The sequence below is a fragment of the Sander lucioperca genome, chromosome 14, assembly GCF_008315115.2.
Source record: "Sander lucioperca isolate FBNREF2018 chromosome 14, SLUC_FBN_1.2, whole genome shotgun sequence".
Lineage (NCBI taxonomy): Eukaryota > Metazoa > Chordata > Actinopteri > Perciformes > Percidae > Sander > Sander lucioperca.
In genome coordinates this window covers 5,760,425-5,788,231 of record NC_050186.1, presented here as the reverse complement: position 1 = coordinate 5,788,231, position 27,807 = coordinate 5,760,425, and the positions used below count along the sequence as shown (strand labels likewise).

The following is a 27,807-nucleotide window of genomic DNA, read 5'->3' as shown; positions in this document are numbered from 1 at the left end:
TGTATTGTCATCAATCTATCTGCCTAATTAAAATAGGAAGTAGGTACTGGGTGGAAAATCATTAAGCAGAAAGCAACACACGGCTCGCCATCTAAATCGATTGTTCATTTTTAAATAAGAGCCAGTAAACGTGAGTGATAAATTAGTTAAACAAACCAAAGAAAAACGTAAACAAAAATGTGATTTAAATAGGAGAAAGTCAATGCTTTATGTATCAACCCGTCAACCCTGAAAAGTCCAAGAAAATGAATGAAAGCCTCACTGGCATTCTCAGTCCTGTCACATCTTGAAAGCATTGTTATGACTACACAGTTTTAAATGTGTAAATCTTTTACAAAGTCAGCAAATGTAGAACTGTCATAATAATAATAATTATAATAATAGTAATTACTTTTATTTATATAGCGCCTTCCATGAAACCCAAGGACGCATTCCAGAATTACTGTGGCTAAGCTAAGGGAGGTTGTAGGCTGTGGTAAACTGGTGGTGTTTCAGGAGTTTTTTTTAAAAATGTCCAGGGATGTAGCATTTTGGATATCAGCAGTGAGGGTGTTCCAGAGGGATGGGGCTGCAACAATAAAGGCTCTGTCTCCGAAGGTACAGAGTCTGGTGTGGGGAATGGAGAGCAGGCCAGGGTCTGAGGACCGTAGGTTTCGGGGTGGGGTGTAAGGATGGAGGAGGTCAGAGAGGTACTGTGGGGCCAGGGCATGGAGGGATTTGTAGGTGAGAAGGAGGATTGTATATATGATACAGGACTTAATTGGGAGCCAGTGAGGGTGGATGAGGGTTGGGGTGATGTGCTGCCAGGTCTTGATGTGGGTGAGGACCCTGGCGGCAGAATTTTGGACATACTGGAGCCTGTCTAGGGAGCCTTTTCTAATTAACGACATTTTATTTTTACAAGCTTATTTGACTTGAAAGGGTAACTGTTTGCAAGCCAAACACACTGCCATAAAATGTCATGATTGTGACATGATTGAGGCACCTTCACCTCTACATCTGGAGAATATATGGACATTTACGAGTGGCTTTTAATGGGTGACTCTGCCACAGTGACAGCTTATTACAGGAGCCCATCCAATACTAATGGGAAGAGTCCATAAAACCACACAACACATCATTAGAAATCTGTCTGACTTTAGCAGGAATATAGCCTCACGCCTAATCAAATAGCTTCTGCCAGTCAGCGCCATCCCTGCAATGTAACCATGAACTAGCTAATTTGAATGGCACAATGGCAAACTGAGCCATTAAAATTTGTCAGCTATGAGCACCTAGGTACGCATTGTATGAAGATTAAAAACCTTGAAATACTGTTTAAGATTCAGATAATAGAATTTACTGCAAAGATTTGATGAGATACGGGTCGCCTGGGTAGCTCACCTGGTAGAGTGTGCGCCCCATGTACAGAGGCTCAGTCCTCGCCGTGATGGATGCAGGTTCAATTCCGACCTGCAGCCCTTTGCTGCATGTCAATCACCTTCTCTCCCTTTTCATGTCCAAGCTGTCCTATCGAAAAAGGCCTAAAATGCCCAAAACAATAATCTTAAAGAAAAAAAGATTTAATGAGATTCATTTTGCATCCATATCGTCTCTCAGACTGTCTTGCAATAATTTATGTTAATTTTTAAAGAATTCCTGAAATTCTTCAGAGTGACTTTCTTATCAATTAATCATTACACTCATGAATTTGTCTCATTGTGGGCTCAGTGTAACAGAAAATAACTTAAAATGAGTGAAAAGCAAGCTCCCTGCTTCTTTGCTTAGTCTTGGAAGCATCACTGCAGTGAAAGAAAAAATCAATACACTAAAAATATGTTTGTTTTGATCCCTGTATATTAGATGTTGACTTTTTTAAGCCATGTTACCTTTAACAGTCACTGGATCAATAGGTTGAAAACTAAAGAAGGCTGTTCAAAATATTCTGACAAATAGCATTAAGTAATTAAAAGGAAGCAATGGTTTTAATGGAGACACCAGAAAAAACAGTACTCAAGTTGCAGTTTGCATAAGGAGAGAAAAACATTGGCTCAAACTCAATTAGGTTAAGGAGAAGAGAGCCAGCCTGCAACCAGTTATCATCCATTAGGAGACTGTAATAATGACATATAAATGCAATTAATATGACTGATGAGTGGCAACATCCTGACAATCATTTGCCTACTTCATCATAATAGTCAGTCTGGAAAATCCCATTAGATCAGAGGATGTAATAGTGAAAGTGCTAAGGAATCAATCCATCATTGGGTTGTCGGAGGGTTTATTAATGTTGAATCATCTGGCTTTGACAGTATCCAACGAGCCAAAGGTTTAGATACAAATACCAAATAAATAAGAACATAACATGGGATATAAATAATCAAGTGTCTCATTGTATTTTTGTGTGAAAAATGCAGCAAATGTTTTATTACCAACTATTGTCACCTTACAGTAACTTTAGATTTATAGTACTTCCCCATACCATTTACCGGTTTTCTGTTAAAAGTGCTGTGTAATACTAAATCAAACTAAGACTATTATCCAACTTTTATCCTATATATTAATTTAAATTGTTGGCTCAATCGTCTAACTTTAACAATTATTTATCTTTTTAACAGAAATTCTGGCAGACAGAAGTTAAGTATGGATCCGGATTACTGATTTCTGGTTTGGGATTATATACTGTACCTCAACTTTACATGTTAAGATGTGATACTTTGCATACCTCAGGATACAATCAGTGCAATTTTCATCCTTAAGTTTTTAGTTATCGTGTCAGGGCTAGGGTTGGGTATCGTTTGGTTTTTTTCCGATACCGGTGCTAAAACGATACTTTTAAAACAGTGCCGGTGCCTGAACCGAAATATATATATTTATAATATACTGTATATAATATAAAATATAAAAAAGCAGCACAAAACGACAGTTGGTGACATTAAAGAACAGCTTGTTTATTGCTAAGGCCATATGGTCAAAATTAAATGATTGATTAATAATGTAATAACAATAACTTATAACAATGACTTATTTCACCAGTAAATTGCTGGTAAATCGACAAAAACAAGCACCAGATGGGAAAAGGGTATTTTACAATAACTTTGAATGCACCACAAGGCTGGCGAGTTTCAACTAAATGCAACGTCTGTGTTGTTTTTCTGACAACGGCAGCTGCCTGCAGACTGTTACGTCCCGGTGTTGGAATCCTCTACAGAGAAATACAGTCACACTTTACACCGCTTAATGTAAGCTGTCAGCATTTTAACCATTGTGTTTAATCCAGCTACTAGCTAACGGTAACGTAGCGTCCCATGCAGTGATGCTTCTGAAAAAAAAAAAAAAAAGTCACGCACCGAAATCAGGCACCGAAATTTTCGTTCTTATTCGGTCTCGTTATTACCGTTTCCGTCGGAACCGGTGCCCTGTTGGCACCGCGTTTCGGTAACCAACCCTAGTCAGGGCTCAAAAGATTTCCAACCAACACCAAGGCTTAAAAGTCAAACAATATGAGATTTTAAAATGTAATATGCAAACAACACAGAAAACAATAAAGATATAACACCATGCAGTGGAGTACATCACCTAAATGCTAAAAACACAAATGAGGTGAGAACCTTGCCAGTATTAACTGTAAAACCTAAAGTGTGGGTTACACGTTGAACAACAACTGCTCAACAGCAGAGGCGGGCAGTGGTGGCGAGCTCTTGATACAATAAATGTGAGTATATTTCGCCAGTTTTTAATGTCCTCCCAACATTAGAACAAAAAGGGTTCAAGTTGAAAATCAGCAAAGAGGCTCTTTGATAATTAATGTCCCCTGATAAAGTTGTACATTAAGGGACTGAGATTCATTAAAATAAGCATTGGAGTACCAATGATTTTCAAACATTCGACAGATCTTAAAGTTCAACTATGTGTCAAGGTTCTAGTTTGTGTATTGCAAAGTTGCCTAGAAGTTAGAAAAAAAACAAACTCAATCTACAGATTTGTGTCTTCACTAAAGCAAAGGCAGAGTACTCTCGTTGATTCTGACAGCTATAGCAACAAGCTTAACTAAGTGTTGATTGCTGGAGAGTGCCATTTTGAATGGACCCATTAATTCTGTTTGTTGAGCTGTCTCATTACAGAGTTAATAGTGCATTTGTCCTGATTGCGGTCATGTTACGGAACAGTGATCACACTGTTGGGCTAATGGGTGAAAGGCACACCACACACACAGCAAAATATGATGATCGGTCTAGTTTCCTTATACCAAAATGTCCGTATATTTTCCTATAACAATCCGCAACTACAGCAGAGGTAATCTAGATAATCATTTTGGAAATGGAACAAAATTGTTTTGGTTTGGTGATTTGTCTAAATAGTAGTGGCATCAACAAGTATAATAGAGGACTACAGGTATGGACTAGGGCTAGTTTTTATTTCAAGTACAGTATTCATATTTGAAATTGTACATTCATGAAGAATCTACTTTACAAAACATCATGCATCACATGTTAAATGCTAATTATGTGGAAATAAATGATACGTTTTACCCAATCAGTAATTACATGTTGCTGTGTGCTAGATGATTGAGGTGGGACATGCCACTGGTAATGATATGCTTTGCCTTCAGCTACATTTACTGTAACCAGTGTTAATCAATGATCATAGGATTGGGGGCATCAATTACAATGATTACAGATTCACATTAAGTTACAAGATCCCATAGTAATGTTTTTATATATTTACAATGAGCATGTGGCTGCACCAACAGTTTTGTTGTCATTACTTAGAATTCGTCATGGGGGCCACAGAAACTACGTACTACAGCTTTAATGTCAACTGAGGGAATATGACTGAAACTAACGATTGGTTTCATTACTGATTATTCTGTAGTTTCTTTATTTGCTTTAACTTTAATTCTATGAATACAGTTCTAACAAGGAAAATGGGATGCACAAATATGCATCTGTCATATAAACAAATGTTATCTGTTTGTTAGACACACCAGTATGTGCTTTTACCACACATCTGTGACCAGTGACAAAACAAACTGGTTCCCCACTTTATTTCCCAGAAACGACGATTAAAATCTTCCATGTAGGAACTGCTCAAACATCTTCCTTCCTTTGGACTGCAGCTACCGTGTCGCCTCCGATTGGCTACAGAGCTCACTGTTTTTTTCCCCCTGTTGTGTGATTTATTAATTTAGAAGATGTGACATTAACATGAACATCAGACATGTGTTTTTCATTCTCTCTCTGAATATGTAAAACTGTGAAACAGATGGGAGGAGGATAGGTCTACAAGCTTACACAATTTGTGTAAGCTATCAACACTTGTTTTAGCACCACTGGGTCTATGCATGACTGCATTACTTAAATGATATTTGTGTAGAGTCAAATCAAGTTTAAGATTTGTACAGCTCTACATTCACAACCCCTTAAATACTGTACATATAAAGATCCTGTTACAAATCCATGTGTGGCGATTGCTCACCTTGACAATGCTCTTAACCAGTCGGAAGACACATCACCTACCAGTGACCCCGGGAGAGAATCCTTTGCTATGTTAGACTTCCAGGGGTAATTGCTGTTAGATCACAGCTAAACCAGAGCCAGACAAAATACCTGAAAATGCACTGTGTGCCTCTGAATGAAGGCGAGGGTGATACAGCCATGACATACCAATGAGCTTCCTGTGGATAAGCATGCAATATGTGAGGCCAAATGCCCATTTTCCCCTCAGGCTTATCAAAAGTGCAGAGTTGTGCTGAAAGCACACCTCTATTCAGTTTCACTGATGCTGTATGGAAAAAAAAACAATTAAATCTGACAGAGACATATCCTTAAATGGTAAATAGAAAGTTTGGATAATAATGACATGGAAACAAATTGCACTTCATCAATTTAAAAACCTTACAGGCACCTATCCTTCTATGTATCAGGATTGTACAGAAAGTCTTCCTTGTCCATGCAGATGCATAATAAAGAAGGGCAGTTGAAAAGAACATTTAAAACATTGACAACAAAAAGCAAATTTCAAGAAAATGTTATTATAGGCATCATTGCTAACCAAACAATTATTAATCATTGTATGTATGATTCTCTTTGTGGCTCTCATTATTAATTAATTATTATTATCATTAAGTTATTCTGTAAAAACCTATACAATTCCACCATTATCCAACAAACCACCAAAGGTTCATCATAACTTAATCTTCTCTACCCGAGGTCATACAGAATGTTTGGTCATGTCTTATCGACGACTCAGAGTGGCACGTTTTTTTTGTTTGAAATTAATGGACCGATTTTATCCAGACTGACAACTGGAAAAAAGAAGAGTTTGAACATGTGTCCTTGTGCAGATAAAGCAAACTCCACAGGAACTTGGACAGATGTGTATGATGAAGCAGAAAAAGAAAAAGAACAGTGGGAGGGAACCCATCAGCTGAGGGGAGATTAATGGTGCACATTCTTTATCTGAAAGGAAATCTCAGATCGTACAGCTTGGAGTGAATGCAAATAGGTACAAACACACCCGCATTGATAAAAGGTTTAAAGTCTTTTGTAGGAACCATGGGGATATGATGATAGTGAGCTGTGCAGAGCTGGCATGTTTCCAAGGTGCAGAGCAAATTCTGGTGCGAATCAAATTTTATGGGTCTTAAACATCATTGTGACCAGCTTACATGAACAATGACTCTCCTTTTCCTCTTTAAAAGACACACACACACACACACACACACACACACACACACACACACACACACACACACACACACACACACACACACACACACACACACACACACACACACACAGCTTGGCATGTTTGCAAAATAAGACCCTTATGAGATTTCAATAATTCCATTAACTAGGTTAGTCGAGAGTATTTAACTGCATTGTCACGGTTATTATGAACTATGGGTACTATAAACATACTCTCCTGCATCTTCTGATACAGAAAGACAGATAAGAAACACATTTTGTTGAAATTGTTTTCAAACAAATGGTGCCGAATCCTAAAACTATTGAAAGAGTCATTAGTCATTAGTTAAAGTTACTAGTTACTTCTTCCAAAAAGTAACTAAATTAGTTATTCAGTTACAAATTATGAAAGTAACTAGTTACTTCAGAAAGTAACTATTGCGTTACTTTCAAGTACATTTTTAAAAATGCTCAAATGTGACCCCACTTCCACCCCTCTTTAATGGAACTTAAAATACATATGCATGTTCAATTATTTATGATAAATCAAAAATTATAATGAAATGGACACTTAATACAATACATTATTAACAGAAACAATGTTCACAAATCTAAACTATTTTAATGTTGCTGTGGGACAAAGTGAGACTAGTCTCAAATCAAATGCCATGTATGTAGATATCATGTTTATATAGTGGATCGATACAAATAACAACATCTCAACAGGCCACAACTGGGCAAGATTAAATTATGCTTGTTAAGCACTATACCAAAAATAAATAACAAATATATACACTCTTTGTAGTGCAAATAACGTTAAGTTGCCTGATGTTTATACTTGTGCGCTGGTGTGTGTGTCAAGCCGGCGTGTGTGTGTGTGTGTGTGTGTGTGTGTGTGTGTGTGGGTGATAGAGCGAGGGAGAAGTGAGAGAGTGATGGCGATTAGCTTTCGAGCGAGTACCGACTCTAGAGTCATAGTGAGAGAAACAAAGTGTCTCCCCTGTTCTTTCTGACCACGGTGGAAAATGTGTAGCAGGAAAAGTTAATCCTCTCCTTGATTTCATAACGCCATACCTGTCTCTCTCTCGTTGACTGATTCGCTTGTGTTGTTCTTGTGTCCGACTATGCGTGCTTTCGAACACCCGCCCAACTCTACCTCTGATTGGCTTACCATGACATTTTACTCAATCTCAATCGTCAGCATTTATGCGCTTGCGTCTTGCACTGCCCACTAACCAGGGAAGAACAGTTAAAAAAAAGTGTTTGCCTCTCGGCTCAGACTCAGAGATCTAGTTGGTCTGATGAAAAAAAAACGCTTCAAATATAGTAACGCGCCGCATTTTTTGGCAGTAACGGTAACGGCGTTATTAAGATGGGAAGAGTAAGCAATTAGATTACTCGTTACTGAAAAAAAATAACACCGTTATTATAACGCAGTTATTCCCATCACTGGAGGTTGGTGAACGATATAATGTAGACTGTGCATGAAAGAAGCAAGGACAAGAGGGAGAGCAACTGGAGCCCAAACAGAGTGAAACTGGGCTTTCATCCTGCCTGTGATCTGGAAATCTAACCTGTCAACCAGTATGAGGACATTTACAGGCCGTTTGGTCTGTTTGAAGCCAGAGAGGGGGCGAGTGAATTCCTGTGAGACAGGTTCTGGGTGAAAGATACATTTTACTGACAGCTTGATGCCGACTCTCACTTCCATCTTATTTCTCACTGGTCCTAATTATGGCAGAGTGCTGTGGTTGTGTTTTGCAGTTTGCAAGGTGATGGACTGGCTCAAAGAAAAAATATAATTTGAAACAATTTGATTTCCTTTAGTGAAAAGGACACGTTGTGCCATTCAAAAGAATAAATTGTAAGTGGAAAAACTATTAAAATGTCAACATAAAACACTTCTAAAAAGGGGAAAAGAGTGGACAGATGATGCAACAAAATGGAGTAAAACAGGTTACAGCCTATTTTTGGCAATGCACTTTTTTCTATTCCACATTATTCCTTTTAATCTAGAAAGATTGAATTGGCCTTTGTTGCCATTTTTGTTATTGGCAAGAAGTGGATACCACAGAGAGAAGGGACTTTGAAAATAAATTGCTTGTACTGATGACTGACTGATCCTTTGATTTGCACTAAATTAATTATGTATGAAAATGGCCCAAATTAGCAAAAAAAAGGTAGCAGTATCCATAAATTGTCTATAAAAAAAAAATACAGCAGCTTTATCGAGGATTTTATAAGATGTAAGCAGCACTTCCATTCGTTAAAAGCAGCTTTTTTTGTCTGTCACACAGAGTTGGCACAGAGCTGACTGCAACCGTATCAGCAGGTAGGTTTGCAACATTTCTACAACAACTCGTGCAAGATAAGTTAGAGCTTGCACACAAGAGCAGTGCCCAGGCAAATGAAATCCCACCTGCTCTTAAACACCCTGATAGCTCTCACATAAGGATGAAGTTCACAGTTTTGAGCAATACTGCAGCTCCCAAGCAGAAATCCAAATGTGAGCACACACCACATCAAGGAGCAATCAACATCCATTCCATACACGCAATTACTCTGTCTGATCTTCCAAGCCTTTTCCTCTGCTCAGGTTTCATTTAGTTTAGACAGTCAGGGGTGGACTCCACTATTGTTTTCATTTATGTCTTGTGTTAATTTATGTCATCTGGTAAGTCAAAATCCCCACAATTTTTATCAAACCAGAACAAGCTAAAAAAAAAGAAAAAAGGCAGAGCAGTTAGTGGTGGCTTCCTCTTCTCATGTACCATCTACCTGTATCTACATATTTGCACTTAAAATGTCTTTGCATTCATTTGAATTAAGTTTTGCCAATAAACTGAAATGATATTTGTATTAATTTGCTTAAAATATTCAATAAATGTTAAATTTTTAACCAGTTGTTTTTTTTTTTCCTCAACATTATGTCAACTGAACATGTAAGTCAATCAAATACCAATCAATGATAAATTAGTTTTATTTTATTATTATTTAGAAAACTAAATAATAACTTCATGTTCATTCAGGATAGCAGCCACCGTTAGTGTCTAGTTATTTTGTCTGCCTGTGTGTGTTTCTAAATGTGCCTGTGTGAATGAGAATGGAGAAAATAATTCCTGCACAACTCTTTGCTACATTTCTTTTTTCATTTTTAACCCAGAATAAAAATGTACTATCATTAAATATAAAGCAATTCCTTGTTATATTAAACACTAGAATTATTTTTCTTATGCGAGGATCAATTCTCAAAATTAAACGCCTCAGTATCGATCTGCCCAACTTTAAGTAATGAAATACCAGGAGAGAAAAACGTCACATTCTGATAGAAGCAGTGGAGAGAGAAAAATATTCAACTCATATTGCTGGACTCACCAAGAACTTAATCAAATAGCATAACAGAATGATGGAAATCAAGTTCAGCATTCATCCTTTTGAAGCACAGCTTCCATTTTCATTCTACTCATGTTAAATCCATTTATCAAATCAGTTTAGAAATCTGATTTCACCTTTCTTTAAAGTTGGATTCAATGCTGGGCCTTTATCCGAACAGCCTTTAATGGAAACGTGTCTTTTATTCAATCAAATCAGAGCCTTGTTTGAAAGTTTATGTGTGCTCCTCTTGTTTACTTAAGTCATTTGATGCAATTGCTGTGTTGTGCCCAGATGATGACCTCAGTGATCTGTAGGCAAATTTGAACTTTGTAAATCATATATCATGCTTGCTTTAAAAGACATAGTGTTTAAGTTGATGGATTTCACCCAAACTCCCCGAGCCCCAAATGTCTGGCTCGCATTGTAAAAAGTGTTTTACTAAGAGTGCAAATACAGTACATTACACAGTTTTTGTCACATGGGGCCTTCTATTATGTGGCGGGGGACAGGAGCCCAAGGAGCAAAAAGAGCAACTAAATGGAATTGCTTTTATAAATCAGTGTCACATTATGCATTTGGTGCACAGTCTAGAAAGCTCCTTTACAGTATACAAGCAGAAAGTTTATGAATCTTTTGGGAATCATCTTGAAACATGCTCTCTTGTTAGTTACACCATACGGGATGTTCTTGATACCAGTCCAGCTTTACATATCAAGATAAGTTGTCTTGGACTTATAGAGGTACACCCACATCAGACAATGCTGTAAAAGAAAACCCATCAAAGCAACAGAAGGTGACAATCAAACTCTTACCGATTGATGAAGTTGTTTAGGTTGCCTTTAAATTTTGATGCTAATGTCTAAATAAATGCAGGCTGCTGGTTTTGGCTTACATTAAGAGAGACATGATAGTACTGGTGAGAGTCCCTTGGCTTGTCACTGAACCTATAAAAGCTTCCAAAGCCATAGTGGAGGTCCTGTAAAATGCTAATGACTGAAATGTTTTCTACAACCATGTTCAGCTCAGATTTGTTTTTAATATCAGGTTCAACCATAACATTTCATAGAGCTTCAGCAATTACACGTATAAGCAGACAACCTAATTTGTTTGATAAACAGAGCCCACACCTCATCTTTATGTATAAGGAAGGGTACACACTTTACAAATACAAATACACACATACAAATTTACCCATTTCTTTGTTTGTCCTGCTACTGTAAACCACCCGAAAAGATTCTATTTTAGCTGGCTCATTTTAGACAGACAATATATGATAAACAAAACAAAGACTATTGAAATTTTCCATTCCCTCATTTGCCAAACATTATCTTTGTTCTTCTTAGCCAATTAATGAAATAGGGGGGGGGGATGTATAAACAGTTGTGCATGTTGTTGCTTTGTATAAATCAGGGGAAAAGGCAACAAAAACTGAGCTTGTGCATTCATTAAGGATATTTACACAAACGTCTTTGTTCTTTCCATCAAAGATAACTACAACGCCTCTTTCAGCAATGTTAATGATCTAATAATTATCTTGAGATCAAAGCTGTCCACCACCGTCACAAGGCAAGACTAAAGACACTGGTGATGGTAAATATGGTGCAAAATGCGAGAGCTTGTAGACATGATGTGATCACTTGTGGAATACGATGTGAGAGCTTGCAGAACAACAATCTGAACTTGTATGTTAAACTTTGCACTTGTAAAACATAGTCACACACACGTGAATGTAACTACAAAAAGTGTTTACATTCTTTTTGTGGTTACAATCATCTAAAAAGTGTTGACATGATTTAAATGTATGTATTTAGAAGCCGGCTGGCAGGCTAGTTAGCCAACGTTAGCTTGTTTAATCCACCAAGCTTCCATGCTACACTAAATGAGCCGGACAGAGTTGCCCCTTATCTGGCAATAGAAACCCTGCTGCTCTCCTCATTCTGTTCGCTCAGAGCTCCACACAATGACTGTATACTCCACAGCCTAAGTCCACAGGTACAAATTAGTTCTGCACCAAATGTATCGCAGGAAGTGTTGCAAAAGTCGCGTCATGCAGACTCGCAACTTTGTGATGCGAGAGAGCACATATGTGAAGTTGCAGTGACAGATTTGAGAGGTTGTAATCACGGAGATGTGGTTGTGATGAAAATTGGACCAGAGTTAAAAAAAAAAAAGTAAAATGTTGCATTACTAGTTTGCAGCTGTCATTGTTTTAATGTAAATCTACACATTTGTGAATATTTTTTTTCTGTGACTTCACCTTCAGAACACGAGTGTGGGAACAATTTTCTACGGTCGGAAGTTACAACTTACAAGTTCAGATTTCCTTCTACAAGCTTTCATGTGTTTGTTGTTTTTCGTTCTGTGACTTAAAATTCAGCTCACAGGTGTGTGAATATTTTTTGCAAGTGCAATTTTTAACATACAAGTTTAGATTTTTGTTCTGCAAGTTCTCACATTCTATTCTACAAGTGCTAACAACAAGTCTACAAGCTCTCACATTTTGCACCATATTTACCTTCATAATGGCAAAACAAAGCATTGCAAAATGCGTTACTGCAAAAGAAAGGAACCGGCACGGGTCATTGACTACAATTCATTCATCCTTTGCATGCCATCCCTTAGGCCCACCACCATTAAGCTAAATGAGCACGATTCTTCACTCTTAGTCAGTCTACCAGTCAAATGAATTTCCCATTGGGTGAGGTAATACAACCTGATACCCTGTTGTTTGTTTTCGGGAAAGTACGTAATGAAAGATGTATACATACTGCAAACAAAACAGCATTCAAACTTCTATGGTCGGGGTGTATCCATGGTTCTGTTATACATCTTAGTCATTGTAAAACTGTGTTCACACGCCTGATTTGCACTTCGTAATCAGCTGTTTGGATATGAATACTTGTCTTCCGTCATTAATCCTGTTAATGAAGATAAAGAGAAAGTGCAATGTCACTGCATATCAACAAATTTAAAGAAAATCCTGATAAAATGAGTGGAGAATGCAACTGAAGCTTCCATATAGGGGCTGCTGAGGAGTGTGCAAATTATGTAAATCATACGCTATTTCCTTTACAGTCACCGGATCTCAACCCAGTTAACCACCTATGGGAAATTTTTGGACCAATGTGTTTAACAGCAAGACTAAATGAGGGGATATCTTTTGGAAGTATGGTATTCACTCCAAAAGCTTGTAGAATGTATCCACTAGACCAAATAGGCGTCTGTGGCTCAGGACAGCGGGTCGTCCCTTAATCACAAGGTTGGCTGTTTGATCCCTGGCTCCTCCTGTCTGGATGTCGAAGGGTCCTTGAGCAAGACAATGAACCCAGAGTTGCTCCCGATGGGCAGGCTAGCGCCTTGCATGGCAGCTCTGTGCTCTATAAATCAGTCCCTCCAGGATTTTGCGGACTTTTTTTGAGATTATTGCGGTCCAAAATGCCTGAGTTTGAGGGGAGCTTTTGTAAAAAATTTCATTAAAAGTTGCGATGTCTTTTGTATTTTTGTTGCAATGAAGTTGCGAGAGACAGTGAAAATTGCAAAAAAAAAGTGATTCTTTTTGGGTATACTTCTTTAAATATTAAAAGGAAACTTGTTCGGGGAGAATAAAAACTACTTATTACTAAATGTTGGTATAATATGAAAATGGCTGGTGGATTTAAGACAAAAAATAATAATTTATTGAATGAATCAAATTTGAACATATCTGTCAGTGGCTTGTTGATCTTTACATTGTTAGTTAATTTCCTATCCTGGCCTGGGACACACATTTATACAGTTTGATAAAGTAACATTACTTATTGGACTTTAACTTATCATTGCACTTACAATAATGAGCGTAACTGTCCTCAATTTAGGTCATCCTGTATGTCTCATCTCCGGTTTTTCCTGCATCCACCATGTGTGTTTGTGTGTGTGTGCGTGCACCTCAGTCGCGGGGAGAACTGAGCATCAGCCCCGCCCGCTGCAGAGAGCCGACAGGATTGAAACTGCAGCAGCTTTTAGCGACTTTAGAGTAAATAAAGGTTACAGTGTATAATGATGTTAAAATGTATACAGGTTGGCAGGACGGTCTGAAATGTTTTGCACGGTCTTTCGCTGTACGTTTTGTTGGTAAATGTGAGATGTTTGAGTCACACACGTCTCGTCTTCATATCGGAAACAAGGAAATGAATTTGGTGACGTACGTGTGTTACGTCAACCCGTTCTCACTCCCGCTTGGTCATTGGCTCTCAGAGTCACATACTGACGCAAAGTGTGGCGCGTGGGACTGCTGTGATTGACTGAAGTCGCGGGAAACTCGGGTTATTGGTCAAATTTGCTGTGAAGTTGCGGTGATTAGTCAAAATTGCGAGTTGCATCAAATTCACGGTGATCGGTTGAATTTGTGTGAATTGTTGCGATCTCGACATAGCGAAATCCTGGAGGGACTGATGAATGTGTGTGAATGAGAGCCTTTGTCCTATTTTTTTTTTTTTTATCCATTGTAGCGCCTTGTTATGGCCCAACACCTTACTGAAATCACTTTCATTTTTTGGCAAAGCTTTCAAACAACATCAGAGCTGCAACCTTTATACACAAAGCTGTTGCTGTGTTTAACACCCAGACTAATCAATCATCAACACATGCAAATGTAAAACCATCATCAGCAGTGGTATCTTAGCAACTTCAAAAGCGTCTCATTTTAAAAGTCTAAATGACATATGTAGACTGCATTTCATATGTTCAGAAAAAAAATACCCAACAACATTGTTTTCCATTTCCACTTCTCCATATCACACTTGGCTCGTACCAGTAAACTGAATCTACAGATGGTCTTAGGTATAAAAATGTACATTCTAAATGTATTCTTATAAATAAAATACAATTAGACCCTGGCCTTTTAATTACATCCACACATGAAGTAGCTGATAAATCATGGTGGAAGCAGAAAAAAAAACTTCACAACAAATTATAAAACATAAATTGTAACAAAAAACTGAATTTCTGGAAAAATCCTGTGATCCTGCTGCCAACCTCACGTATGACGATTCTGACTCAGAGCAGGTGAGGTGCAGTTTGGCTGGCCAGCCAGAACAAACCTTAATGCAGAGCTTCCTTTTAACCTGATTTTGCTGAACAAACCAAGAGACATGAAACTGAGAACACTCGGGCGTTCCATGTACAGAGTGGTTAGAAACAGAATTCCCACTACAAATAAGACTGCCTGTAGCGCATTCATCTTAAAAAGACAGCCTCCAATAGGTATATTATAGCAGGTGATGATGACAAATAGACCATTTGATGGCCTGCACAAGCTTCACCATGGATCCTATTCTCTGTGCTCTCTTTACACCCTGGGTAAAGCAGTTGGATGAGCTTGTTTATAGTACTCTCAATCACACTCAATTCAAAACAGCACTTTGCTAAAATTGAAAAAGTCTTAACAAAAACTCACTTCTCTATCTCAGCTCCACACCGTGTTATAACTCCCATCTCTACTGTTGACACACACACACACACACACACACACACACACACATCAGTACTTGTCCTGCAGTGCTAAGCTCAACACCTGACATGAGATTGAGATGTAGTGCAGTGTGTACATGTTCTGTGCCACAGGGAACAGAGTGCTCTGGTGCAGGCATTCTTTTTTCACTTTACCACTGTTGCTTTTAATCTCCCATCTCCAAGCAAGCAGGGTTTGCTGTTAACTCATTCTTAAAGGGATATAGCGAGGCATAGAGGGGAGACAGAGAGAGAGAGGAAAAGGTTGGTTAGCAAGCCAGAGTTCGATAAGATGCGCAAAAAAAGGCTAAGATGTGGTGGGACAATAAAAAAAGTGCAAAGATAGAGTCCAATTCGATGGATAGAGGCGATAAAAGGACTGGGAGACGTTTGAATGTTTTTGCTCCTGCGTTAAGTGCCTTAAGGTTTTAAAAAAGGTGAACTCCTAATGAGGTGTTTACAGAGCCAGCCATGTTGCTAAACATATCGATTTCCATCCAGTCCCACATCACTTAAAATGAGCAAAGAAATTCTCTCCCTAGAATTTTTAAGTGTGATGCTACAAAGTTGCATTACACTGCAACTGCATAAAAATGTGACATTGATTAGCCAAATGCCATCCAAACCATAATGAGCACAGCCCTGTGTCTGCTTCTTTGATTCTGTCAGATGTCCAATCGTTTGGTCCAACGAACATCAGAGGTTAGGGAAGGTGGGAAAAGGACAGCAAGTCCCCGTTCTCACCGTGGCCTGCTGCCTGCTCAGCTTTGATTTATTGCCTCTAGTGTCATGGAGAATGGATGAGTAAAAAGGGCAGTGCAGAGGAAATGTACAGGGCTCCTTCCCCTCCCCCGGTTTCTTGTTTTGCTTTGTTAGTCTTTTCCTTATGTGTTTAAAAAATAACAATGGAGTAAACAGTGAGAGAAATCCATGCACTTATTAATCACACGGCCTAAATACCATTCTTACCTTTGGTAAAAAGCATTGGATATACTGATGTGTTTTTTTTTGTTTTTTTTTGTGAGTGCATTTTAGTGTGTTGGAAAAAAGGTTTTGTGTTAAACCCACGTTTAAGGAATGAAGTGTTGCCATCATACTCTACTGTTCTACCATCGATTCACTTTTTAAAAAAAGAGGAAAATATCAGCACACTATGTTATTTTAAAAATAAACTTGTTACTCTTTTTTTCATATTGACATATACATATTTTATTTTGTTATATATACTATGTATGTAGGTTGTAAATGTTATTCTACACTTATATATTTCTTTCCATCCCTCTAAGTTTATTTTTCAGTAGTTGTTGGCATTTTTTTTGCTATCTTATTTATTATTTCTAGTATATCTCTTGTATTTTCTGTATATTGTAACTTGCCGCTGTAACAGAGTAATTTCCGAATTTGGGATTCTCTCTCTCTCTCTCTCTCTCTCTCTCTCTCTCTCTCTCTCTCTCTCTCTCTCTCTCTCTCTCTCTCTCTCTCTCTCTCTCTCTCTCTCGCTCTCTCTCTCTCTCTCTCTCTCTCTCTCTCTCTCTCTCTCTCTCTCTCTCTCTCTCTCTCTCTCTCCCTCTCCCTCTCTCTCTCTCTCTCTCTCTCTCTCTCTCTCTCAAGAACATCCGGATTAACTGTGCATAAAACAACACTAGAGCGGTTATTCAGTTTCACAATGTGGTCAACGGCATGAGTGAACATGCTTGCATTATAAATATCAAAGCCCTTTTCCTCTGCCTCCCTCCACGCTGGAAGGGCGAAGCAGCAAATTTGCTAGCTGGCTGACTGGGAGGACAGAGAGGCCTTTCTCACCAGTCAACGGCTGTCCTTAATGAGAATAGAAAGTGATTTACTAGCTTAATGCTCCAGCCATCAGCCTGCCTGCCTTTGCTTCGCGCAGCCTGTTTACTCTGTACTCCTCACACAGAGAATGAAACCTAGACCGGGGAAGGAGAGGAAAAAAAAAAAGAAGAAGATAGCAAGCCAGAGTCCAAAAACTGTAGTAATGAGACATGCATTTTCTCAGTACCCACATCAACAACCTACACCAAGTCTTGCATCTTTGTATTTGCCATATCACAGGTTTTCTATCATTATGAGCCAATACAGTTGCCCTGAACTGATTGGGAAATGGAAAACATACACCATTCTGCAATTTTGGTCCACCCTGTGTGGCCTATTGCATTTAACTTTACTGTGTATCACACACACTCTGCACTTCCATCAACACATAAAAACAGTTGATCTGCTCACACACCAAAGGGGCAGGTATAAGAACATCCATCTTCCTCATGGCTCTGTGAAACATGGCTCTAAGTGTAACATATGCAGAAAGCAAGGTAAGCAAGTTCCCTTTATACATACTGTAGTCTGCTCCTCTTACAAAGCAAATATCTTGTTTTGGTTTGTGAAAGGCAGAAATACTTTCCCACTATTATGTCCTCTATGATTATCCAATCAGTGACGCTACTCCAAAAGGCCATTTTTAAGGTCAATGGCTTTCACTGAGAACTTCAGATGACCTGTAAAATACCAGTGTTGTGCTGTTTGGATTCACTCAGTTACTGTGACTAAACACAAAAATGGGATGTGTAGGTTCCCTTAAAAACTACCATGCCAAATATTGACCGTGATGCAAACTCTAGCCTGGTATTGTAGCCTAATAAACTTATACCACCAGCAATGCATGTATGAATTATCTGCTCAAGTGAGAATAAAATACCAATTTCATGCATATTTGCAGGGCTAAATTGCATTCCTTGATTGGGGCAGCATACTTAGGGTATGCATGAAATTCAAAGTCATAATCATATTTAACCACAAAATAGGAAAGCCAGACAGAAAGAGAGGCAGAGTAAGAAGGAGGGGAAGGGAACAGAGAGCGTCACTTAAACATGAGCGATATTAAGTTTGTATCCCATGCGGAAGCAGCAGTGTTTTAAGTAACACGAGGGAAAGGGGAATCGTATGTCACCTTTTTACCTGCATCATTGGTTGCACGTCATGTCGGCTAAACATGATAGTTAACATGGAACCCTAACAAGATAGAAACATAACGAGTGACTACACCCCAGGGAATACGTAGTGTATGAGTGGATGATATGGGGAATATAGCTCAGGGTAAACATCTATAGAGGCTACAAGCGTGCATGGACCCTATGCGAACAAATGTGCAGCTAGGTTGACTGGTCGTCATCGTGGAGGGCAAACACAGTAGCCACCACAGCAGTTCTTACCGAGTGTGAAGTAGGGGAGAGCTGTGTTGTCAAGATCATCCATTACGGAAATTCGCCCAGGTAGGTCGGTTCTAACGAATAACAGGAGTCGGGATTCCCCCCCTCCTCCTCCTCCTCCTCCTCCAACACCACCACCAGTTCCTCCTCCAGCAGCAGCACCTGCTCCAGCAGGACCCCCTCCTGCGACCACGCTCCCCGAGGCTCCGCCGGTGAAGCTGAACTCGTTCTCCCGGAGTACGGGCAGGGTAGACACGGTTACGATTTTCACCTCACATGGCGCCTCCGTGTCGCTCTCTTTTTCCCTCTCTTCGTCAGCCGATGTCGCCCCTCTGTTTGCTTGGACTGTCAAGGTCCCCGTTAACAAGAGCCCCACAAGAAGGACGCGAAGGTGCAGCGGTAATATCCTCGCCATCCCGCTCCTTGTGTGTGGTTCTCTTCGCTTTGAGTGGGGCTCATAAGCTGTCCGTTCACTTATAGTACAGTCGCTGCAAAAGAGTCGCGTCCGTCCAGGAGGCGGCAGCACAGGTGTAGTGAGAATGACGTCTTTTGGCGCCTCACACACACTCATCCATCTCTGTTCACACTGTGGGACACCAAATCACGTAAACACGGAGAAGCACGTGTCATTTTAAAAGGCAGACAGGAGGTGGAGTCAGCAAGTTAGTTATGTAGGATTTTCTGTCGCTTGGCTTAATTTATTTGAAAAGATAAATACATAAAAAAATACAAAATATTTGATTGTAATAGTAAGTGCTTAATAGTAAGTGGTAGTAGTACAATACTGAAAGGGTTCAGACATTAACATCATATGCCAAATATAACACAATGTTTATTTTTGTTTAAACCAATTTAAGTCAATATTTTTCAGATGACAGCCTATAGGCACTGTCTATATTTCATCAATAAAAAACAAGGATTAATGTTTGACACACTATGTCTTTAGTGTTTAATAATAAACCCCCGCTTCCCCTCCTTCATTTTATAAGAGAGGCATCAGGTCTGCAAGCTCTCAAAGACTCAGCAGCAAGTGCTCAGCGGGGGATTTTCATTCATCCATACACCTGCTGTTAACTTGTGCACTGTTAAAACAGCTCGTGCATGAAATAAATGTGACATTTTAGTCTGCAGTTTCACCTGAAAGACCCCAGTTCAGAGTAAAGTATATTCATCCCACCCTGTAATATACTGTATCACCAAGGATGACTGCACCAAAAAATGATATTCATAGATTTCCATCGTAAAGTCCCATGTTCTAAAAAGAAATGCAATACAATATACAATATACAAACAATTACAAAAACAATTAATTCAACATAATAAATAAGTTATGCAGACACAGTGAAAATGTATGTAAAATAAAGAGTTAAATGCTCTGTACAAGTTATTCTTCATTTAATGCTTAAAAAGTCAAAAGGTATTGACAAACCTATTTAAGTTATATATATGTTTTATCATTTGGGATGTTAGTTTCTAAATATTAGAGTAGTGTGGGTAGGCTGGGTTAGTTTAAGAGGCCCATAGATGAGCCAATGTTTAAAATGCAGAGCATTTTTATTTTATTTATTTCATTAAATAAGCAATTCACTTAATCTCCTTTCAACTTATTTAAAAAAATAATCGATCACCCAGACTTAGGGCTGAACGATTTTTGAAAATAATCTAATTGCGATTTTTTTCCCAAATATTGCGATTTGATTATTTTTTAAGCTCTTTGTCTTCTGTATTATTCAACAAAGACAAACAATAAATCATGTTATAGTATGAACAACACACAACTACACACTAGACAGTTAAAAAAGTAAAAATATAGTATATATACACACACACACAGTGTATTTTTTTTTTTACAGTGCACAGAGAGGAGCTGCCTCCAGCCCCTCCCCCTCGTGAAGTTGCGTGCTGCCGAGTGCACTTGTTCAGAGAGGCTATCGTTACGTTAGCTAGTTGCTGGTGTTCTTGCCGTGGGATTAACTGTACTAATAAAACTGTTGAAACACCGCGGCCACGCTGCTGTGAAAGCTCACCGAACGTCATTTATCAGTCTGGTTGTTACCCCTCTCAGTGGCAGCTCCTCCACTCATATCTTTATAACGGAGCTAACCGCTAACCGGAGCTAACCGCTAATCAGAGCTAGCTAATAGTTGCCAACCGAGCCTTCAGGTCTGCGTGTCTGTATCCATTAACTGCACGTATGGACTCGAACCAGAATAAAACCCTTCATTTTATTAAAATGGCTGTAAAAGTTTTAAACTACAACTCAGAGTTGTTTGAATGACAGAAATTAGCTCAAGGTACGGCGTAGCGTTAGCGTGCTAAGTTGATGCTTTCTCTGCGGATTGCAGACTGATTTGCTCTCGCGAGTCATGTGACCAAATCGCAGCCTTTGCGATTAGGAAATCGTGTTTTAACATATCGCGATATTATCGCAAATGCAATTACCGTATTTTCCGGACTATAAGTCGCACTTTTTTTCATACTTTGGCTGGTCCTGCGACTTATAGTCAGGTGCGACTTATATATCAAAATATATATAATTTAACATGTTTTTAAATGTTATTTCATGCTGAAAACATTACCATCTACAGCCGCGAGAGGCGCTCTAGGCTTGTGACAACTATATGCTGCTCCTAAAGACAACTGAGAAAGAAAAGAAAATCTTATTCTGCAGATTACAAACTGCAGGTAGTAAAATACGCAGCCGAAAACGGTAATCGAGCAGCACAAAGAAAGTTTGGAGTGAGAGAGAAACTTGCGAGGGACTGGCGAAAAGGTTAGTCTTACTGCAATGAAGAAAACAAAGAAAGCTAATCAGCTAATCGCGGGCTGAAAGCAAGATGGCCAGAGCTGGAAGAACGAGTTATAGTCCGGAAAATACGGTAATCGTTCAGCCCTACCCGGACTGAATATTCTTTTGCCTGTGTCACTCTTCCTGTCCTCTGAGGGCGAGAGAGACAATCTGTGTCCTTGTGCTTTGTCCATGATGCTGAAACATTTAAACTTATACTGTGTCCCAATGACATTTTCATATTATGTTTTTGCAATTAGTACCTCAGAAATGAATGTACTCTTCTTTAGAACTGTACTAACACCAAAGGATACAAGACATGCATCAAGCATACAGTGACTTGACTGAGAACACAGTTATCAGTTAAACTTAACAAAGAGAAATTCAAAATATTTTACCAAATATTTAATACTATTGCTAGCTATCCAAAATCTTCCTGAAACAGTTCTGCCACTATGAACAACTTATTTGAATGCATCCCATCTGTGAGCAGCTCCATCTTTTCCTTTGTGTATTACATTGTGTCTACAAACACACACAAACATCTACAAATTGTGTATGCATACTGACATCTTTGAGTATACTTATTATCCGTCACTTTTCCAGTGTGAACATACTGCTTACTCCAAACGTGCTTAGAATTAATATGGAAAAATGCCACAGCACCAGTCTTTCTCTGTCTCTCTCCATGGTGCTGAAATATTCAAACACACTCTCTGTGTGCTTTTATTTATGGTGCTAAAGCATTCACTCACAGGGTCTGTCCCAGTACCACTTGTGGTTGTGAGCACATATGCCACCTGGTAAGTTGTGCACTGGCACATGTATGCTCCCTCTGAAAAAGGCTAAGCAAGCCAATTTTTACCCGGATCATGAGTGCAGCCCATTGATAAAACAGAGTGACTTAAAGTAAACCCTGCAGTTATCATTTATGCCATTGATACTGATACTCTGCATTAATTTACCCAAGTCAGTCAATGTGCCTGCTCCCTTTAATAACTCAACAGCTTAACCCAAGCCACAGTGAGTAGAAATTACTGCATATTTGCTGACACTTTTTTAAGGGAAAGTATCTAATGTCAGCTAATGTCTGCCCTAACCTTATTGTCACAAGCCTTCTTTCTTGGAATACAGTTGCATGAAATGTGATGCAAACTAAAAATGCCTGCCTCAGAATATTTTAATTGTGATGCTGATCCTTATGTTCTCTGTTCTGGGACGGCAAGAGCAATTGCATAGCTACAAACACTTTGTCATTTTGGCAGAACCTCATATGGGGTTATCACTTACTTTATTGTTTTACACCCCCCCCCCCCCCCCAATATGTTTTTCTCAATTTCAGTTTATTGTTGTTGTATTGCTGTATCTACTAATGTGTATCTTTGCAAAAATAAAACGGCATCTGCGCTCAAACAACTGAGACATCATTAACTAAGTGAGTCCCAATGCGTCTTTTAAATTCACCACACAATTGCAATCACCAGCAATATGTCACAAGTCGGCACTTCACACCGCAGGTTTGGATATTGAAACAATCTCTCTCTCTCCGTGTCTTTTCTATGGTTTTGAGACATTCAAGCCCTAGATGCTTTCTAAATCAACCCTGGTTTCATAGTACACTTTATTTATCGTTGGAGAGTTGCTTGTCAAACGGTTTATTTTAAGGGACACTATGCAGTGGCGTTTTTTTTATATTATATTTAGTCATGTCAAAAAAATGTTAAAAATAACTGCATTGCATTGCACCCGTATTATTTGGGCAGTGCATCTCATAACCTGTCTGCTTCAAAAGATGGCACAGAGCACTTTCTCCCAGTTGACCTAGCTATGCAACGGTCATAAGTCACCAACTTAGCTTACAGCGCTTGAGAGACAAGGACGTGCTACCTCTCTTCCATTGTCTTCCCATCTTTCCATTGCATTTCTTCTGTGTATTTTTAAGAAGGAGGAACTAAGACACGAGGAAAAGATAAAAGTAGGATAAACAAAGATGCAATGAATGAAGACAAATGAGATGAACCTCATGTGTATTTGCTTGCAAACTCACTCTCCATGGTGCTGAAACATTCAAGACCTCTGTTTCTGTTTAAATCAACCTTAATTCAAAAGACACTAATGACAAATTCAATAAAAACAAAAAAAAAACTATGTTCGTTTTTAATTTTGTATTTATTTTATCATTTAGAACAGAGATCTTCAACAAATAGCCAAGGCCAATTTGTTTTCTTATTTTGTTTGTGTGCAACATACACTACTGTTATTAGTACTACTACAAAAGCATAGGGCACTCCATGTGGTTTTCTCTAGCCACTGTACAAAATTATGATCATACGGTTCCTTTCAGAGAATGCATCAAAATTCAATGATGCATTGATTTCCATTTTCAATCCTTTTTTTTCCAATCACATAGACTATTTACTACTCTATAAACTGGCTAGTCAAAAGTTAGCAGTTTAATCAATCTGTTTTTACAGTCTTTGGTTTCTAATAGGTAAGCTGAAACCTACCTTATTCATGTTGCTAGTGACATCTTAAGTATGCATGGAGTTAGAAGCTAATTGGTATCCTTTAATCACTGTTTAAGTTTCTGTGACTTCAGTGTTTAATCCATACTTTGAAGAACTAACATCAATGTGAACTCATCTAAGTCATCCACCACCCCTACAGTAATTTGCATTTTGGGCAACTTTCTCCCTATTCCCTTTTGTGTTAATTTGACATTTTAGTCAGTCTGTCATAATGATTTCCTGATAGAAGAATTGGCTACAAAGATTAGCCTAAAGGGCAAATATGACAAGCTTTGCTGTCCTCCTAGTGAAAGTGCTGACACTGTGGATAGATCTAGTGTGGGCCTATGGAGCATACGCCAAAGTTTCGCAGACATGACCTCTTTTGCTGATAGATTTCATTGAACACTGTCTGTCTTTAAGGGGCAAACAGTAACAAGACATCAGATAGGATTGATTGATTGTCGTGTGTTCGGTGAGGTGGCGGAGAGCTGCAAGTAGCAACTTAAACATGGGTATGGAAACGAAAACTGCATTGCTATTAGCTGATGGAGAGCTCTGGTTGGTTATATGAGATTTATTGCTTAGGAAATTGCTTCGACCTGAATGCTGTGGCAGCCTCTGACTCGCTCAAAATTGAATTTGATAGACAACAAGCTAACGTCTACTGCACCTAGACAGAGATGGTTAAACAGATTTCTGTGGCATAATGAGCGAAGGACCTGACCTTTTCCCTCGCTGCTTCCTTCAGCCTGACTGGTAGAGTGTTGTTTGATGTCAGCAAATTATTGAAAGCTCTTTCCTTCGAGTTAGGTGTTTATTCTAGACTTGGGATTATGGCTGTGTTTAGCCCTCGCCTAAAAGATTCAAGCATCATAGTCTAAATCCCCAGATAAGAGAAGCAAATTTGGAATGAAAATGAATAGTGCTTTCCCCTGCCTTATCCATTATTTAAAAGAAATATCATTCGGTAAGCTCCAAATCTTTAAGTGGACCTGTGCAAAGGCCAGCTCTGTAGAAGACTGTGGATATAGAGATCATTCTATAAATGTGCATATATGAGTGGGTGTGAGGCACTAACAGCTTTATGATCTATACATGTTTTGCAAGCAACACCCACCAGAGTTTTTAATATCTATAGATACAGGTTAGAAGGCTGCAATAGGATTGAGAACCCATGGGTGCCACGGAAATAACATAAATGTTGAGCATGTGATGAAATTTCATATATGAATATGAGAAGCTAGTATGACTGGACTCAACCTTTTATTTCTCATTTGTAATATAGCTGAAAAAGTCAGTAATGCGTTAATGCAAATTAAACTTTCTACCCCAAACATTTCTTTCTAAATGATAATCCAAACAAAAATATATGTCTACAGCTATGCTAGCTGCTCTGTGAGGCTATACTTAGGCATAGCGGTACTTTGAGCATGCTAACATGCTCATAATGACAATGCTAAGATATTGATGCCGCCTGTATCGCTACTGTGTCATAAAATCAAGAAACTCATGAAGTTACCCTCAAACCTTGTTCTTGTAGCTTCTTCATGAGTTGGTTTGAGTAGAAACCTGAGAGCAGTGTGCTGTACTGGCAGTGTTTTCCTGTGCTATCTTTGTTAATTGATTAGTTTAAGTTATCTGGAGACTGCCCCAGTTCTGCAGGTGTAAACAAAGAGCTCCTCAATTAGAAACTGGGTTACACCTGGAGGACAAACACACATCCACAGACACCAACAAAACACGTGCAAGCACACAGCAAACACCACCTGACAAATTGGTTTAGTGGGTGCTGAGCACACATTCCAACACGTGTACAGCGTGATACTGATAAGTCCTTTTAGTTCAAAGAACAGAGACTTAAAAACTGTTCCCCTAATTTGTCAGGTGATGTGACGAATGTGGGGGTTGGACCTGGACAAATTTCATGGTTCTTCAAAATGGCTTTCATCAGCACTGGTGAATTTTCTTAAATCAAGAAAGATTAGTGTGTTGGCATGTAACTAGGGCTGAACGATTTTGGAAAATAATCTAACTGCGACTTTTTTCACCAATATTGCGATTGCGGTTTAATATGCGATTATTTTTTAAGCTCTTTGTCTTCTGTATTATTCAACAAAGACAAGCAATGAATCATTGTATAGTATGAACAACACAAGATTAGATAGATTAAACAAACTGTTCTTTCCTGGAGGCTTAGATGATGCATGAATTTATATGAATGACATCTTTTATTTAAGTACTTCAATCACAGTAGTATATTGAGCGCTGACCAAACCTGGTGTAAACATTCATATAAAGTCAGAAACAAATCACACAAACTAAAGTGCAGATTTCAGAAATATAAAAACAAATATGTGCCTTCACCACACGTAGTAGTATCTAGATTTAATTGATTGCATTTTTTAAACACTGTCTTTGAATTTTACTAGACAGTTAAAGGAACACGCCGACTTATTGGGACTTTAGCTTATTCACTGTAACCCCCAGAGTTAGATAAGTCCATACATACCTTTCTCATCTCCGTGCGCGTTGTAGCTCTTTCCGACAGCTCCACCGGTAGCTTAGCCTAGCACGGATCCTGAAGGTAATTGGTTCCAACTAGCCTACTGCTCCGAATAAGTGACAAAATAACGCCAACGTGTTCCTATTTACATGTTGTGATTTGTATAGTCACAGTGTGTACAAATAACAAGGTCACATGAGACACAGCCATCTTCTAACCGTATATAAACTGGGAACTATATTCTCAGAAAGGCAAAGCACTGCTACTTCTGCTACTTGGGCGGAGTGATATGCTTGCACCTGAGAAGCACCGGACAGAGAGTAGAAATGATTCGCTTTTCTGTGACTATAGTTCCCAGTTTATATACGGTTAGAAGATGGCTGTGTCTCATGTGACCTTGTTATTTGTACACTCTGTGACTATAAAAATCCATCCATCTTCGTCCGCTTATCCGGTAACGGGTCGCGGGGGTAGCAGCTCCAGCAGGGGACCCCAAACTTCCCTTTCCCGAGCCACATTAACCAACTCCGACTGGGGGATCCCGAGGCGTTCCCAGGCCAGGTTGGAGATATAATCCCTCCACCTAGTCCTGGGTCTTCCCCGAGGCCTCCTCCCAGCTGGACGTGCCTGGAACACCTCCCTAGGGAGGCGCCCAGGGGGCATCCTTACCAGATGCCCGAACCACCTCAACTGGCTCCTTTCGACGCGAAGGAGCAGCGGCTCTACTCCGAGCTCCTCACGGATGACTGAGCTTCTCACCCTATCTCTAAGGGAGACGCCAGCCACCCTCCTGAGGAAACCCATTTCGGCCGCTTGTACCCTGGATCTCGTTCTTTCGGTCATGACCCAGCTTTCATGACCATAGGTGAGGGTAGGAACGAAAACTGACCGGTAGATCGAGAGCTTTGCCTTCTGGCTCAGCTCTCTTTTCGTCACAACGGTGCGATAAATTGAATGTAATACCGCACCCGCTGCGCCGATTCTCCGACCAATCTCCTGCTCCATTGTCCCCTCACTCGCAAACAAGACCCCAAGGTACTTGAACTCCTTCACTTGGGGTAAGGACTCATTCCCTACCTGGAGAAAGCACTCCATCGGTTTCCTGCTGAGAACCATGGCCTCCGATTTAGAGGTGCTGATCCTCATCCCAGCCGCTTCACACTCGGCTGCGAACCGATCCAGTGAGTGCTGAAGGTCACAGGCCGATGATGCCATCAGGACCACATCATCCGCAAAAAGCAGCGATGAGATC

At 39.3% G+C, this 27,807-nt stretch overlaps 1 protein-coding gene and 1 long non-coding RNA gene across 2 annotated transcripts in view; both read right to left on the bottom strand.

Moving 5' to 3' along the window:
* LOC118493082 (astrotactin-2) overlaps positions 1–19,395 on the bottom strand; it is a 200,427-nt gene extending 181,032 nt beyond the window's left edge. The window contains exon 1 of the mRNA XM_035991599.1: positions 18,758–19,395. Within this exon, the coding sequence (XP_035847492.1) occupies positions 18,758–19,325 (568 nt within the window). The 5' untranslated portion in view covers positions 19,326–19,395. The remainder of the gene's footprint in view (positions 1–18,757) is intronic.
* On the bottom strand, positions 554–16,926 carry LOC116054850. The gene is made up of 3 exons (XR_004106160.1): positions 16,916–16,926; positions 2,808–2,811; positions 554–692 (listed from the first exon to the last, which is right to left on the bottom strand). It is a non-coding gene; the product is annotated as an uncharacterized LOC116054850 (long non-coding RNA).
* Positions 19,396–27,807: the final 8,412 nt, after the last annotated feature.